Below are 18,757 nucleotides of genomic sequence, written 5' to 3'. Positions count from 1 at the left end.
ATGACAATGAAATATGCCAATCTCTTAAAAACAGTGACATAAGAAATACGATGAAAAATTGTTGCCAAACTCATATTTCTAAAAGAATGAAACTATTCAAAATGATGCGATTTCATCAAAAATCTATCAACAACAATAAGATAGGAAAATTGTTGCCAAAATCACATTTTTAAAGATGTGAGATGTGAGAAGTGTACTCGGAAGCTTCATTTAAAAGTTTTTTTAAAAATACGAAATATTATCATTTTTCCCCAATTCTTTTTGTAAAAGCAGTCGCAAGGATGAAAGTTTAACCTGTCCAAAAATCAAAGAAAAAATAAACTGTACATTTTTAAAAATAAACTTTTTAAGAAAAAATCCGTTGAAAGGGTGTTAAGCTCACTTTGTTAAATAAATTCGTATTTAATCGATTTATTGAAACACGAAATCCCATTATGTCTCAAAATGACGCGATTTCGTCACAAAACATAAAATTAAAAAAATTCGAATTCGAATTTCGATTGCTTCGAGATGCACTGGCTCTTGTCTAGATGCAAATTTCGTAGCCGTGGGTCTATTAGCTGACGCGCAGCGCGAACGAAAGACACACATACTGACACACAGACAGACTCTTTTTTTTTATTATATGTAGAGATTGGAATCGAACCGCGTACGTCTCAATTACGCGCTGAGCGTGCAGACCACTACACCACGAAGGCTCGCAAAAAGGCGGGAGTAATAGCTTATATACTCTCCCTTTTAAAGAGCGACTGAGCGTTTCAGGGGACCCAATCGCCAAATCCTTAGTGACGAGAATCCTCATCCAACACCCTTTTAGTTCGGGAGCCACTGTAGAGTCATTAGGATGTTTTGGAAGCAGGCAAGATGAAAAATATGCAACACCTTCGCCGGGAATCGAACCATCGATCTCTCAATGACGAGTTGAGGGTGCAGACCACAAAACCACGAAGGTAGGCCAAGAAGGTGGGAGAAATACTTTATATACTACCCATTTTAAAGAGCGACTAGGGCTTTTGCCAAATCCTGGGTGAGGAGAATCATCATCCAACACCCTTTTAGTTCGGGCTAACTAACTGTCCAAAATTTCAATTAGTTCTTGATTAGTTTTAAATGCAAAATCTAACTTGTCTCCAAAGGATAATTTTAATTTCCAAGTTATAGATTAATTTTTAGTAATGTAATGAATCAGTTAATAAACGTGAAAACACTTTTCATTCTTGCCTTTTCATCTTACAACTAATGCAGTTCTGAGCTTTTTGATTATTTAGGAAACTTTGAGACTATACCCATCGGTACCCATCATAGGGAGAGAAAACAAGGAAGTTATTAAAATCGGTGAGTTGTCTATTTTATTTACAGCTTTATTTGTATTTCATTGTGATAACCTTAAGAAAAATGCTTGCAAATATGGGTTTAAATTTGCTCGTTATTTCCTGAATAAGAGATTTCGAATTGCTCCAGCGTGTTCTATTTTTTAATTCAAAAAAATCTGATGTGGATACCACATGTTATTTTTATGTTTAGAAAATAGTTTAGCTGATAATTATTCTAAAAAAATCTGTGTTTATACCACATTGACTTCCTTGTTTGGAATATTAAAATATGCGCATTTTTTCTGTATTTAATTTAAACTTATTTCCTCGAGTATGTATCATTGTTTAATATTTCTCATTCAATTAATTCAGTTTGCGACAGAGCAAAAATACATAAAAACTCAAAATACCTTCATTAAAAATTCTAAAATAGAGAAAAACGTAAAACATCAGCTGCTAAATGAGTTTAAAAATTTTTTTAAATTAAAATTAGAATTTATACTCAAAAAATCATAATTAACAAATTAAAAATAATCCTGTAAATGCAACAAGAAAAGAGGAGATTTCAATAATATATTTATACGGAATCAATAATATACTATAAACATACGGAATCGGAACTGAATTTGGTGATCCTCATAATCAGGTATGTAGGTTCCAGAACAAATAGTACCACTCTTTTCTGTACTCTGTGTTATTATGTTTTCATAGCTCACTTTTTAATGCTCTACATATTTTTGTTTTCAAGTAAGAGCAATAACTAACCATTTTTCCTTTCTCTGCGCTCCGTAATTATTTGTTTACTATACATAAAAGGAACTTCAGGAAACAAACTCATTGGAAGAGAATAAAACATTGCTCAAGTACTATCAGATAAGAGTCAAAAACCATATCGAAAGCTTGAGAGTATTCTAGCTCTTGCCTAAGCTCTCACAGTTTGTGCAGCTGCCTCACAATGTACCAATCAATTGTATAGGTGTACCAATCCTAGAATTCTCAAATTAATTTAAAAATCACAAACTTCGCGCAGCTTCGTCTTAGAGTCTGTTTATGCTTTAAAATCTTCCGTGACTTACTTGTAATATACCAATAAACAAGAAAGACCTTAAGAACTTTAATGATCACGAATTATAGGTTGAAAAATACTGATCTTAAGTTGTTTAGTGTTAAACTTAATAAGCAGTGATCCTTGGAAGTTATCAGTGTATAAAATCATAATAGTCTGACTCTCAGTTAAAACCGCCCTTTGTACAATATGATTTTTCTTAAAATTGTATTTGGTCTAATATATGGTGATATGCAAGCAGAGGCAAATGGGAGCTCAGAGAGTGGAGTTGAGGGGTGGTCATCTGTGGGACGGAGGCTTATCTCTCAGCGGAGGTGGATATAAGGGAAAGTGTTAATGCATCGGAAAAGAGAGAACTTGTTTCTAATTATTTTCTTCAGAATATGCTTGGTACTTTATGAGATTTTATTATAGGACAAATCTCAATTTATGAAACTAATTTCATGCAGCAAAAATTTTAACTGTGTGTTAAAGATGCATCTGAAGCTATGATTTCTTTGGTATAGATTCAAAAATTAAAGCATTGTTTAAAATGATAGTATTTGTGATAACAACGCTTTCCGGGTATAATAATTTTTAAGAATCTAAAATAATTATTTTTGGACATTATGTTTAATTAATGAATTAAAATCGTAATTTTACTGTTATAATTGATTCCTTACTTTCGAATTTTAATAATACTTTTTCCTTTAAAATCCTTTTTTTATTTATACTATTCTCTATTATTAATATTATTATTTTGGTTTCTAATACATATATATATATATAATGTTTTGGTCCTTATATTACATATTATTTCTTTTAGTTCTTAATTAGCTTCCTTGGAACGTAATTTTATTTTTATCCATATTTCGAATCAAAATTTATATTATTGGTCTTGAACAAAGGACTGACATTTAGTTTTTTTTTTACTGGAGACAGAAGACTGATTTTTCCTTTTTTCACGTACTATTCCACAACATTATTGCATCTTAATATCTTACTCATACTTTAATTAAGTCACCTAATAAATTAATACATTTTAATACGCATTTACATTACTAGTATGCTCAAATTTCAACTGAACTGTTATATATTAATTTTAAGAGAAATAAACTCTAACCATTGTTCAGTGCTGTCTGTAAAATGAAGTTAACGGATAAATATCCGATGTTTAAATTCGAAATAATACAGCTGAGTGTTGCTTTCCCTAACTTTTATTTGGAAGGGTTACGGATGAAGTTTTACCCTAAAGTGAACATTAGGCGTATTTTTAATTATGTGTTCTGATAAAAAAGTGTATCGTAACTTGTACTGAATGACACAATAAGCTTCCATTTCAGAAAACTAAGTTGAACATTAGCAGTATTTTTAGACTTAACAGTTAGGTTTTTTTTTTATTATTTTATTTGAAAACATACAGACTCCCAATACACCACAGATATACAACACGGAGCTTACAGAAGTAAGTTAACTAAAATATTAAGTATTACATGCATACATAAAACGAACAAAAGCAGAGATCTGGACTTCACTAAAACAGATAAGTTCATTGGCCAAATCACTGCGAACTATTTCAAATCGTTCTGCTTACATAATCTAGGGCAGTGGTGGCGAACCTTTTTGGAGCCGCGTGCCCAAAATTCAGGCCAAACCTACTTAGTTATAGCAAAGTGCCAACACTCCAATAAAACCTGAAACTGACGGTTTAGCTTAGCAAAACAACATACACGTTTCTTAAGACTTAAAGATATAAAACAAGAAGAGAGTTATTAATTCAGAATTCAAACAACAAAAATCAGCGTTATATTTTGAAATTTTCACAGGACTAGTTTCGATGGTTTTATCGAACCATCATCCTCAGCTGCAAAATCCTCAGTTTTTGCAGTTGAGGATGATGGTTCGTTAAAACCATCGAAACTAGTCTTGTGAAAATTTGAAAATAAAACGCTGATTTTTGTTGTTTGAATTCTGAATTATTATTTGTTCGGCATGTTATTGTGTCTTAAGAAGAGAGTTTTCAACGACACAAAAAACTTTTTACTACAGGAAATAGATTGTTTTTGCGTAATTAATGGGATTTCTGCTGTTGTTTACATATTGATAATTTGTCAAACCTTGGCTCATAATTCGTTAATTTGAGCGCAACACATGCAGCCCTCAGGTTAACATGCACTTCTGTTTCTTGTGTCACATTTGATATAATTCAAAGCAGAAAACAGCTGTTTGCAGGCATAAGATGATCCAAACAAAGTAAGAATAACATCCTCAAGTGTTTGCCTACTTGCAAGATATCTTTCAAAAACATGCAGTTTTCTTTCAAATGTTTTTATATCGCAAAATATCCTTTCTGCCATTTTTCCCTAAGCCTTGCAGTTGCTTGTTAAGTACACTGAAATGTTGGTAAAATCTGTAAAAAACATACCGTTATTAAGCCAGACCATATCAGTGAGCTGTGGATAATCCTGCCTTTTTTCATTCAAAAATAGCCTAATTTCATCAGAGCAGCTTACAAATACCCTCTAAAACCCGTCTTCTGCTCAGCCATCGGACATCATTGTACATAGCAAAGTGTGTCATACTGTGCTTGAACCTAATCAAGAAGTGCTTGAAACTGCCGACAATTAAGAGCTCGAGCCATGATATAATTCACCATTTTGGTGGCATCTTTGAGAACATCGTCTAATATTTTGCAGCTGTGTCTGGCACAAAGAGCTTCTTGGTGAATTAAACAATGAAGCTGAATAACTGGAAGTTTTGGTTCTTTAACAAAGAACTGTATGAAACCAGATGTTGCTCCCAACATGCAAGGCGCACCATCGCTAATAATTGAAATTGCTTTTTTGTAGTCTTATGTCTTGTTGCAAAAAAGCTTCCATCACTGCATTTGTATATAAAATATTAACACCCACCGGCAGTTTGCAATAAATTTGAATTCATTTAACAAACATTACCTGCTTCAGCTTGGCGACTTCTGTGGCGTATTCTTTGCCATGTAACAAGTAATATGATTCGTCCAAACAGTTTAAACTCCATAAATTGGGTTAATAAATATGTATATCATTTCTATGGTGATATATGAAAATCTTATATCTAGGATTAGGCCCTATGCCAGTGGAATTATGCGATAAATAAGTGAAACGTTCAAGAACAAACAAAAACACATATTTAAATAGCATAGTATGATTTTATTCTGATTATTGATTAAGGAAGTAATATTTTAGTCGCGTGTTGGCTGATCAGGCTCTCCGTGCCAACTGTGGCACGCGTGCCATAGGTTCGCCATCACTGATTTAGGTCCATTAAATTTAGGATAGGACAAAATCAAATGTTCCACATCCTGAGGTACTCTTTTTGAATGTTCATCTAAATTGTTTGATCCTAGATTAAAACAAAACAGGTAACTTGCAAACTTACCCTGACCAGATAAAAACTGAGAAACTTTAAAATTAATAGAGAGGAAAGACTCGAATCTCATAATAATATAGTTTGTAGTGTTTCACTCTGCTGTGCTATAGTTTGGATATGAGTGGGTTTTTCTACCTTTCTTTCCATTATATTTCCCACTGAACTATGGTAATATAAAGAATCCTATAACTAACAGAATAACAGGAAACATTTATGTTTACCTTTATGTTATCAAAATGATTATTTTGATTTTCCGTCAGATATAAACATTTGATCTTATAATTTATTGCCTAGAAAAATTAAAGAAGTTATCTCAGATGGATATCTGACAAATGTAAAATTTACGCAAAAAATAAACAATAATAAAAAAATACATACAAAAGTCCACATTCAGGTTTAATCTTTACCTACGTATGAGATTTAATCTGTACCTAAGTAAGGGTCGTGTAAGTTCATTTGAGATACTTTCCATTTTGGTAGTTTCTTATTCGTGGGAGATAAGAAGACAGGAAATTATATCAGAGAGAGGTTATTGTAGCTTTCAGAAATCAGTCATGCGTCATAATAGAAACAAATGACAAACAAAAATATTTCGAGGAAATACAAAATAAGAAAAAATAAATATTAATTAGAAAATCAAAATAATTTTATCACCAAATATTATTAATATTTTATTTGTACGGTCGACATACATTTCTGAGAAAGTACTCAATGATGGCAGTTCAGTTTCAAGTATCAAATAAGAATATTTGTAATATGTGTAGGAACGTGAGAAGGTCTCATGTTCCTACACATATTACAGAAATTATTATTTTAAGAAAGTGTCCTCTTAAAATATACAAACCCTAGATATATGCATTTCTATTCTTTTTGCATCAGTGTCACATAAATTTTGCATTGCATATTTTCAAAACATAAACCGCAAAACTGTGTCCCATCATTAATATTGTGGTGTACATTACCCGGGTAAAAAAATGCATTTTTATTTAAATTTTTAAGTTGTAAATAAAATATGCATCAAAGGATAGGGAATATGCAAGAACGACTAAGATTAAATTCAAAGAATGAATCTGTTTGTAATATTCTAGCTAAATAAGAGTTCCTTGAAAGCTAGAATATCGAAGAACCGTCCAAAGAAGTCCAAAGAAGGGTTAAATTACCCTTTATTCCAATTCAACCGGAAATGAACAGATGGTTCCTTCTCGAGCTTTTAATGAGTTTTCACTTTAACTCCGCACAGAAAATATAAAACTAATCTAAAACTAGTTAAAATTAATCAGCCGAAGCTGCACAGAATCAGCTAACAGAGTTGGCTCTTATTTAAGATCGCCAGCGTATAGTAGGAAGTACGTAACAGTACATAACAGTGCGGTTCATTTGAGACTGCTATTTAATCCCGTATTCTGCTATTAAATAAAACTAAAACTCAATTAAAAATAATTTTGAAAAGCTTCCCTGCATTATGTTTGTCTTTCTTTTCTAAACATAAATTAATGTAAGGAGGAAAAAGCGAAAACATTAAAACGGCACATCAGTATTTACACTGAAGAAACCAGACATTAACCATTATTTCGAGTATATGCATCTCTGGTTCTGACACTGAGGGGACAACACCTACTGGATCCTTTTGGGTTTTTCCATTTCGTTAACGGTAATGAGAATTATTTATGGAGCCACTGCTATCGGAATATTATGTCTGAAGCAAAGAACTCGAATGGAAGTTTCAAGCCCTTTGGTCTGAAGGCAATGACGAAACATTCTAAATGTTTTGAACAAAGAATGGCAACTTCGGTTTTTGCAGTGACGTTTATTTAATCGCTCATCTGGAATTTCAATGCATGCATGGTTGAAAAATTTAAATAGCATCGTTTCAACGAGTATTTCAGCCTCTATTTGTACAATATTTAACGCTTAACACAGATCTTTCTTACGCCCCTGAACCGGCCCTGCCTTTAGAATTATAACAGCTTTATTAAACGTTTCATTTTATTAATCTTCATTCTGGAAGAACTGATACTTCGTGCTTCAGATCTTTGTTACTAAGTAAGTATTAAGGTTTCTGACTAATTATTTTTAATCAGTTGCATAGCTGCTCCATATATACTATTGCTTATATGTAAACCATACAAACGTATTTACTTAGACGGAAAACATTTTCTTTAATTCAGGAAGATACGTTGTTCCACGTGGCAGTCGAATCGGTATTTTAATCAATATGCTTCATAAAAACCCTGACATGTTCCCTAATCCGGAAAAATTTGATCCGGAAAGATTTTCTCCAGAAAACTCGTCGGAAAGAGATGCGTTTTCCTACTTGCCCTTCTCGTGCGGAGCTAGGACTTGCTTAGGTAAGTATATCGCATTTAATTAAATCAAAATGTTACATGATCATGCTTTCATCAAATCAAATGAGCATATATATTGCTAATGTGATGATTCAAAATTAATGATTTGCTTTTTACCCACTAGATCCGAGGCTGAATTTAAGAGGAATAGAACTACTCCGTAAAGTGTTTTAAGTTAATTAACCAGTTATTATGATTTTAAGTCTTTACTATAACTTCTCCTTTTCATATTCCTCACCAACATTCAAAATACTTTTCGGTGAATTTAAGCTGTGGTTTTGATTATTTACATAAAAGCTTCAGGCAATCGCGTCTTACTGTTAATATTTTCCGCCAACTCTGCTTAAAAGTGACATTTCTGCTTTAGAGTTCTCGTTAGACTATCTTTTAAATACTCGCCCGATTCATATCTGAGCCACCTTATTTTACGTAACGTGTAGTATTAGTCTATGAATTTGATTGTCCGTTAAGTTAAATTTAAATCTCCACCAAGTGGTGGAAAGTTTCGTCTGTAGCACTAGCTGTGCCTGTTCTGTTACATTAAGTCTAAATAAAAAAGGTTAGTTCAATCTTCCCTATTTTGTGAGTTGTATAATATGCAGCAATAACTCGCTATTGCTACATTACTTTTATAGTAGAGACTTTAGCTTCCAGTTACAACAAAAACCCTACAACATTTTTTATGAAAATGCGTCTGAAAATGGGAAGTAAAATGCTTTCAAAATTCCAAAATAAATAAATACTAAACTAAATAAGTTTTTCCATAGTTAACTATATTACATTTAATATAAAAAATATTATTTTTGTGCTTAGATATTTTTTCTCTTTTCCACAGTGCTGTAGTTAAGCAACTTCATTAGTAGATAATGAGAACTGTTTCTAACAAGAAAGGCTTTATCTGGCCCTTATTCTACATACAAATCAAATAAAGAATATCACTTGAGGGAATATAATTCGTAGAAAAGCCATATCTACATCTGTCCCCAATACATGGCTGTGTTGGAGGGAGTTGAATTAAAAGCTCAATACATAGTAACATTTAAAGAAATCTATAATTCAAATGAAAAAGTTTCATTAGGAGGTCTTTCAAAAGTTCAAAAGATGTTGTAAGGATTATGTTAATTTTATTAACAGTTAAATGTTTAGTTAAACTTCCTTTCCTATCAATTCTTAACGTTAACTTACCAATTCCGACCAGAACGTAAATTTTAAATCATGTCTGAATACATAATGAGGAAGAGCGGTATTTAACCGCGAAGATCTTCGGTCTTAGAGAGAGAGATACCAGGTATTCTGGCTGCACGGGTCCGCCTTTTTAGGCAACTCTCTCGTAAGCTATTATTACGCTCGGCCGTACTTTAGATCCTTGATAGCTTCGCAGTCTAATAACGTTAAGGGGCCAACTCTGTTAGAATTTTGATAGCTTCGGCTATATCTCTTTAGTTAAGATTAGTTTAGTTTAATTCATAGTCTCTTAAGTTCAAGCCCAAGTGTCGGCTTTATTGTACAACTCCAAGACGGAGTTCTGTTAAATCTTATTTTGAATAATAAAGGGTCTTTTAACCCTTTCTAAGTTTATTCTCTGTTTCACGATCTCAAGCGATTATTCACTAACTAGTTCTTAAGATTCTTCTCTTTTAAATGTAACTTTGAATTACACAGTGGGGAATTCTACAAGGTAGAAAAAAATCTTCAAATTCTGTTGCCACCGAAAAAAAAGCCAGTATATAAAATGCTAGATTTGACACGTGAAATGAGAATCCGTACTTTGAGTTATATTAATACCTGGAATCGTTCATTTTTCAAATTCTTGCATACCTAATCTAGCTATCACTACATAAGATAGAGATATATTTTATTTCTAAAAATCGCAAACTTAGAAATTAGACACTGCCGTATCACAGAATACAGTCCATATTTAAGGAAAACTCGTTATGTACCAGGAGACCGAAGTAACACAAAGCGTTGCAAAATGGTCTGATAGTTGGCAGAGAGGTTGTAGTAATCTTTATAACATCTTTACTGAGAAGCGAAGACGCGAGATATTTTCCCTTTGAGCACTGGCAATTTGTTCACATCAATAAAACGACCGTTTGCAGAACTGAACATTGAGAGAACAAATCATTTCAAGCAACTTAAAACATTCGCTTATCCCATCTGTTGCGAATTGTGCCAGATTATATGCTCTTCCCAAAATTCATAAAAGTGGTATTCCTTTCCGCCCTATTGTATCAAATTTAGGTACTGCCTCGTATCCATTAGCTAAATATTTAGTTTCTAGATTTTCCACTCTATTAGACAATAACATTTACACCATAAAAAATTCAATAGAGTTTGTAAAAAAGGTTAAAAACATTTCTCCTCGTAATTTACTCATGGTTTCTTTTGATGTAAAATCATTATTCACCAATGTCCCAGTGGAGGGTGCATTAAGATGTCTAGAAACCAGACTTCGCGAATTTCATTTCTCTTGCATCGAAATTGATGAGCTAATTTCTCTCACCCAACTCTGTTTGAAACAAACACATTTTGTTTTCCAAAACAAATATTACAAGCAAACTGAGGGATTAGCCATGGGAAGCCCCCTCAGTCCCATCCTGGCTGATATCTACATGCATTATTATGAATCAAAATTGTTTGAAACTTTAAACTTCCCGGCATGGTTCCGCTAGGTAGACGATACTTTTACCCTGTTTGAAGGTAATAAAGATGATTTAAATAGAGTTCTTTCAACAATGAATTCTATTGATCCTGCTATTCAGTTCACTTTTGAACTTGAGACTTGCAATTCTCTTCCGTTTCTCGACATTCTGGTCACACGTAACACATCCAACTTCAGTACTACAGTTTACCGTAAACCTTCATCGGTTTGCCTTCCACCACACTTTAAATCATGTCATCCGACTAAACAAAAGTTAGCTTCATTTTATTCCTATGTTTTCCGTGCTCTTCAAGTTTGCTCCTCCAAACTAGCCCTTGATGAAGAACTAAATTATTTAAAAGCAATAGCTATTGACAGGGGCTTTTCACCCAACATTATTAATCAAGCAGTTAAAAAATTCTCATCTCAACACACTAAAAGCCACACTCTTATTTTAGGAGATTATAAAAATTCTGTTGTCATTCCCTTCTTTCCATCAATTAGCTATAAAGTTGCACATATTTTGCAGAAATTTAACTTTCGGGTTGTTTACTCTCCCATCAATAAAATTCCAACTTCTATACTCAAGGACCCCATTCCGGATATGAATTCCTGGGGTATTTATAGGATTCCTTGCCAGTGCGGTTTAATTTACATTGGCCAAACTAAGAGAGCCTTAAAATTTCGCGTCAAAGAACATGAGGCATATGTTAGAAAAAAGGAAACACAGAAGTCTTCTGTTGCTCAACATTGTTGGTCCGAAAATCACACTTTCAATTTTTCTGCTGCCAAAATTATTCAAAAAACATCTTCCATTGGAGAACTGGATTTTCTAGAGGCATTTCACATTCATAAAAATCTTTCTGTTCTAGTTAACGATCCTAATTCCAATCCAAATTTGCCTTCGGCTTTTAGAGAAATTATGTTTTAGTTCTGGTTTCGCCAACAGATGGCGCCACTTGCTTATTCTTGTCCAGGCTTTCTTATCTTATCTAAACATTATTTCCTATCTTGTTCATTTGCGGTTTTGCAGCTGAAGATGATGGTTCGGTAAAACCATCGAAACTAGTCCTGTGAAAGTTTTGTAAATTAACGCTGATTTTTGTTGTTTGACTTCTGAATTAGTATTTATTCGGCGTGTTATTGTTGTCTTAATTATAGAAGCCCCAAACAGGCTTACATTTTGCTTTCTTTTTTGCACGGTGTGGCCGCCATTTTGTGATTGTAGGAGTTTCGGTGAGTACATTTTTGCAATTTTCAAGTTATGTTTATGTTTTGTACATTTGGATATTGTGCTTTGCTTGTCTGATTTCATGCATTTTGCTTACAAACATTTTGTTTTCTATTCATTTCAGTGAGGGATTTTTCTGCTATTTTGTGTGTACTTTATTATTGCTCAGTTAATTTAGTTTGATTTTCTGCATTGTTTATCATGCCTTCATCCGTTAATCGTTTCACTAAATTACGCCTGAAACGGCAAAAATTCCTGAATCATCTTGACTTTTTACTTAAATGTAAATGTAAAAAATTGATCCCCAATTTTATTCAAATCAAATCTAATCAAAAACCTTCGAGTCGCGTTTCAAGAATTCTGTTAAATTGCAAACTTGCCTTACTTCGGTCCGTGATAAGGGATACACGTCAACAATTGTCCAAAATTGAACATGAACTCTATAAGCTTCATCTGGAACTCGCTAAAACATATCCAAAATTCACTGCCCTTGAACAAAAGTCTTGGTCTAGAACGGAGAATGCAGTTAACCGTCATAAAAACACCCTTGTAGTTAAATTCGAAAAACTTCTTTTACAGTCTTCCAGTTCAAGTAGTTCAAAAAATCTTCCCATTGTAAACATCAAGCCAATAGTTAATATTTCTAATGTTAGTCTTTCAGAAGAACAAGAGAGAATTCTAAAATATAATTTTAACTTCTCACAAACCTGTAAACCCTTCCAAAGATTTTGGCTCCTATCGAAAAAGCTTTCAAGTTCAGTAAAGTTTCAGATTCACAGAAAGAAATGATTAGGCATCTTATCGCTCATAATGTGAAATTCAATAATAAACCTTTGAAACCAAATCTGACTGCGAGAGAAAGAGCTACAATGCGCGAGATTCATTCTAACCCGGATATTGTCATTTCAAAGGCCGACAAAGGTGGCCAGATAGTCGTCATGGATAAGAACACTTACATCGATGGTGTCACTAAACTCTTAAACGAAGGACCATATAATCCGATCCCTAAAGATCCTTCACCTTCGGACTTATCCAAAATAAAAACTGCGATCAAATCTTCGCAAATCATTTCAAGCAACTTAAAACATTCGCTTATCCCATCTGTTGCGAATTGTGCCAGATTATATGCTCTTCCCAAAATTCATAAAAGTGGTATTCCTTTCCGCCCTATTGTATCAAATTTAGGTACTGCCTCGTATCCATTAGCTAAATATTTAGTTTCTAGATTTTCCACTCTATTAGACAATAACATTTACACCATAAAAAATTCAATAGAGTTTGTAAAAAAGGTTAAAAACATTTCTCCTCGTAATTTACTCATGGTTTCTTTTGATGTAAAATCATTGTTCACCAATGTCCCAGTGGAGGGTGCATTAAGATGTCTAGAAACCAGACTTCGCGAATTTCATTTCTCTTGCATCGAAATTGATGAGCTAATTTCTCTCACCCAACTCTGTTTGAAACAAACACATTTTGGTTTCCAAAACAAATATTACAAGCAAACTGAGGGATTAGCCATGGGAAGCCCCCTCAGTCCCATCCTGGCTGATATCTACATGCATTATTATGAATCAAAATTGTTTGAAACTTTAAACTTCCCGGCATGGTTCCGCTAGGTAGACGATACTTTTACCCTGTTTGAAGGTAATAAAGATGATTTAAATAGAGTTCTTTCAACAATGAATTCTATTGATCCTGCTATTCAGTTCACTTTTGAACTTGAGACTTGCAATTCTCTTCCGTTTCTCGACATTCTGGTCACACGTAACACATCCAACTTCAGTACTACAGTTTACCGTAAACCTTCATCGGTTTGCCTTCCACCACACTTTAAATCATGTCATCCGACTAAACAAAAGTTAGCTTCATTTTATTCCTATGTTTTCCGTGCTCTTCAAGTTTGCTCCTCCAAACTAGCCCTTGATGAAGAACTAAATTATTTAAAAGCAATAGCTATTGACAGGGGCTTTTCACCCAACATTATTAATCAAGCAGTTAAAAAATTCTCATCTCAACACACTAAAAGCCACACTCTTATTTTAGGAGATTATAAAAATTCTGTTGTCATTCCCTTCTTTCCATCAATTAGCTATAAAGTTGCACATATTTTGCAGAAATTTAACTTTCGGGTTGTTTACTCTCCCATCAATAAAATTCCAACTTCTATACTCAAGGACCCCATTCCGGATATGAATTCCTGGGGTATTTATAGGATTCCTTGCCAGTGCGGTTTAATTTACATTGGCCAAACTAAGAGAGCCTTAAAATTTCGCGTCAAAGAACATGAGGCATATGTTAGAAAAAAGGAAACACAGAAGTCTTCTGTTGCTCAACATTGTTGGTCCGAAAATCACACTTTCAATTTTTCTGCTGCCAAAATTATTCAAAAAACATCTTCCATTGGAGAACTGGATTTTCTAGAGGCATTTCACATTCATAAAAATCTTTCTGTTCTAGTTAACGATCCTAATTCCAATCCAAATTTGCCTTCGGCTTTTAGAGAAATTATGTTTTAGTTCTGGTTTCGCCAACAGATGGCGCCACTTGCTTATTCTTGTCCAGGCTTTCTTATCTTATCTAAACATTATTTCCTGTCTTGTTCATTTGCGGTTTTGCAGCTGAAGATGATGGTTCGGTAAAACCATCGAAACTAGTCCTGTGAAAGTTTTGTAAATTAACGCTGATTTTTGTTGTTTGACTTCTGAATTAGTATTTATTCGGCGTGTTATTGTTGTCTTAATTGAGAGGTTTTCTGATAGTTCATTATTACTAGATTTTGAGTGATTCAAAATGAACCTTTCAAAAATTCGGACTCTCCACAAGATTCAGCTCGTAACGTTTATTATTATATTTCATAGTATAAAGTAAATACGTATAGATTAAGGATATATTGTAAATATAAAAAATAAATGCAATAAATATTTAGTCTGGTGCATGCTAATATAATATAAATAAAAAGAAAAATTATTTACTTAATCACTATGAATAAATATACTAGTCCAGAAATGAGAGGAATAGTGCCGTAAATGCTTGAAAAGATACCAAAATTGGTACAAACACACAGATACTGCAAATAAAGCCAAAATATGTACGAAAGTTTACATCTCTCTGCCAACTTCAGGGAACCGTTGCTTAAGACAGAAGCAAATGAAACAGCCTTTTTCTGAATTAACAATGACACCAATTTTCTAAATTTAAAACTGTCTTAAGCTACCAAAAAAAAAAAAAAAAAAAAAAAAAAAAAAAAAAAAAAAATTGCAACATTATTTGTCTGTTTATCTCCCCAACCATTATAATCTGGAATAACATGAGCATTTACTCAGTTTTCCACGTACCCAAGATCCAAATAATAACATAAAACAGCTACAAAATATTTAATTGATTTAAATACAAAACATGTCGAATACAGTAGTAAACATAGTTAATGAATCTAATGTATACCGTAATAAACTCTTCTAAATAAGGAAACAACTATTGTGTCGAATATTAAAACTAAACTAAAATTTTAAAGTTCTAGACACTTTAAAATAAGAATATAAATATAGTACAAATCATTTTAAGTATTAAATATACTTAAAAATACACACTAAATTATTAACTATTTTTAGTTAATTAATATTTATTTTTTATAAATCGTAAACCGTTATAATAAAAATATAATATAAAGTAAATTGTCTAATTTAGGCATTTTAAATACTTAAAACTTTCATTTTTCCTAAATATGAAAGAAATATGAAATTTAATTATCGGTAAATCATTATTTATTTAATAATATATATGATAACATACATGTGTTTGTAAATTTAATAACATATGTAAACGTCTCTGTTTCTTAATAAATATTTTGTCAAAATGTGCATATACTAAATTTCATCCTCTGTGACTTGACAAATTTATCTTGTTGAATAATATGAAAATGCTGAATGGAGGTCTAGGAAAAGGAAAATAGTATTATGATTCGAGAATGCAAGATAATATTTCCTTTCCCTTTTCTTAGAAGAAGGAAGAAGCAAATTTTGTTTTTTAAAAAAATCGTGTCGATGAGAAATTTTACTTTAAATTTCACTTAGCCTTAACATTAACTATGCCATTGTTCGGATGAATACTTTCCGAAAGGACACTTGCAGAAATGTATCAGCTGTGTTAATGATCTGATATTACTGTACGTAAATGTATTTTTATGATTTTTTATTGGTCCGAAGGGTTGTTAACCCACAAGGGCTGTTAGTCTCCAAACAGCATTTTGCGTCGAATCACGATAAACGGCCATATCACTTTTCAATTTGTTGCCACCAAATATTATCGCCCTCCATTATATTTAAAGAAATTAAATAATTAAGAATTTTCATGAATGTATGTATGTTTCTCGCATTGTGAAAAAACAACGACACCTACAGCCATCAAATTCTCAAAGGTAGTCCTCAACGCTAATATGGGCTCCTGGAAGCCCGAATCTTGAATTTAGAATTATTTTATTGCCTAATTTCATATTTTTTATACTTTAACAAATTTTTGATTAAAAAACTCAACGATTTCAAAGTGAGCAGTGGCAACAGTCTGCTCGCTTTGAATAAAATATTTTTATCTCCAGCATGCGAGACTGTCTATCGGAAATTCTAAAGATATGCTGTTTTTTAAATATTTTTAGCCCAGATGCTCTCAAAACGTGAATTTCTATATAAATGGAAAAAAGCGCCTTTTGGCGGAACATAAAATCTGAAAGCTTTCGGATTTTTAAAAATTTTTCTATTTTCTTATATTAGTTTGATTTACAAATATTACATTTTAAGACTCAGATTTTTTTACTTCTATTTTCATCTTTATTTATTTATTAACTTATTTTTTCTGTTAATCAAATCTGAATGAACGTGTTTCATAGAATAACGCTCCCTGAGATTTCAAGTCTAACTGCGCCGATTATCAGAAATCATTTATAAGTTCTACTCTATTTTTCAGGGCTCACCAGCGACCGAGCGGTAAAGTTGCTGAAGACTGGTAGTTTGGTCCGAGGTTCGAATCCCGCGAACGGGCTGGCTGCATGGGTGTTTTCGGGGTTTTCCCCATGTGTAAAGTGTATACGAGCCAGTTTCCCTTAGAAAGTCCTCCACGAAAGGCATCCCTCCCCTTTGGCAGATAGCCCTAGTGTGCTTTGCCGTTATTAAATACACCAACACTACTCTATTTTCAAACTTTTAAATATTTGCAAAATAAATTGGTTGATTTTAATTAAGGAAAGACCGCGAGCTCTCTCTGCCACAAGTTTTCAGAAATAACAGAAAAGGGTAAAACATACGTAGATAATTCTAAAAAATATATTTAGTTTTAAATACATTAAATCTTCTATTAAACACCTTGAAATTTATGTAATCTTTTTTTTTCATACTTTCAAAATAAAATATATATATATATATACAGAATTTTTATATTAAACTAATTCTCATAATTAATCAATAATAATACCGAATAATGATTTAAATTACATATACATATTTTTCCTGAATACAAAATGCATGCAATATTTTATTTCTTTCCATTATGTCTTTTATTGTACCGAAACTGCCACTAATAATCTTATAAGGTATTTCTCCCGTCTTCTTAGCATGCCTTCGTGGTGTAGAGGTCAGCACAATCGGTGCGTATTCGAGAGGTTCGTGGTTCGAGTCTCGGAGACGGCATTGCTCATTTTTCATCTCTCATGCTTCAAAATAACATGATGTCTTTATAGTAGCGCCCGAACTAAAAAAGATGGTGGATAATGATTCTCCACCACTAAAATTTGGCGATTGGGTTCCCTAATCCCCAGTCGCCCTTTAAAAGGGGGATTATATAAGGTATTTCTCTCGCCTTCATAGCTGCCTTCGTGCTGTAGTAGTCAGAACATTCGGCGCGTATTCGAAAAGTCCGTGGTTCGAGTCCCGGCGAGTGCATTGCACATTTATCATCTCTACTGCTTCGAAATAACCTAATGCCTTTACAACCTTAAAGTTTATTTGTAGAGTCATTAATTTTTTGAAGCAATTAATGCTGATGCATTTATTGTGGCTGTCCGGAAGTCGAACGAGACCTTACATTTGCTAACTGGATGTGCTGATCAATGCTGAGCAAGGGCAGAAGATAACTCCTTTCAATTCCATATATACTATTTTTCTTAGTTCTTAACAAATTTGAAAACACAATAGAGCTTCTGTGTTTGGACTTAATGTTAATTATGTATTGCCATGTATTACGTTTTTTTGAATTTATTATTAACCCTGGCAGTAAATTTATATCTCTTATTGCAGGTTCCACATTTGCAATGATCCAAATGAAGATTATTTTAGCCCACGTTCTTCGGAACTTCAGCGTTACAACTCTGGATCCATTGGATAAGATAAACATTATGATGACGTTGACCCTAAAGTGTTTGAACCCACCGCGTCTGCGTTTCTCTTCTCATGCATGACTAGCTCCTGTTAATTAGATGTGATGTTAGTTATAATGCATTGCAATTCCACCAGACATTCTATTAAACACTTAATTTAATTCTTAGTGTAGAAACACTTTAAAACGTTTTATATTTCGTGAGTGTAAATTGACGAATATTTTTAACTCAAACGATGCTAATAATTCCGAAAGTTTTCTTATGCATTGTCCTTAACGGAATGTAATCAAAATGTATGGATATATAAATAAATTGTAAAGGAGATAATTTAAAATTTTAAGAACTTTTTATTTAGTTCTCATTAAGTGTATTTAAACTCTGTGCACACAAATGCATTTACTACCACATATTTT

The 18,757-nt window shown here is 32.8% G+C and overlaps 1 protein-coding gene across 1 annotated transcript in view; it reads left to right on the top strand.

Moving 5' to 3' along the window:
* Positions 1 to 18,630, top strand: part of LOC118189905 (cytochrome P450 4V2-like) — an 82,996-nt gene extending 64,366 nt beyond the window's left edge. The window contains exons 9-11 of the mRNA XM_035360617.2: positions 1,269 to 1,335; positions 7,935 to 8,114; positions 18,265 to 18,630. Coding sequence (XP_035216508.2) covers positions 1,269 to 1,335; positions 7,935 to 8,114; positions 18,265 to 18,425 — 408 coding nt within the window. The 3' untranslated portion in view covers positions 18,426 to 18,630. The remainder of the gene's footprint in view (positions 1 to 1,268; positions 1,336 to 7,934; positions 8,115 to 18,264) is intronic.
* Positions 18,631 to 18,757: the final 127 nt, after the last annotated feature.

The sequence above is a fragment of the Stegodyphus dumicola genome, chromosome 2 (genome assembly GCF_044657685.1).
Source record: "Stegodyphus dumicola isolate Sdum_Otavi_A_Nest chromosome 2, ASM4465768v1".
Taxonomy (NCBI): Eukaryota; Metazoa; Arthropoda; class Arachnida; order Araneae; family Eresidae; genus Stegodyphus; species Stegodyphus dumicola.
The sequence above is the reverse complement of the archived record's forward strand: the minus strand, read 5'-3'. Positions and strand labels throughout refer to the sequence as shown.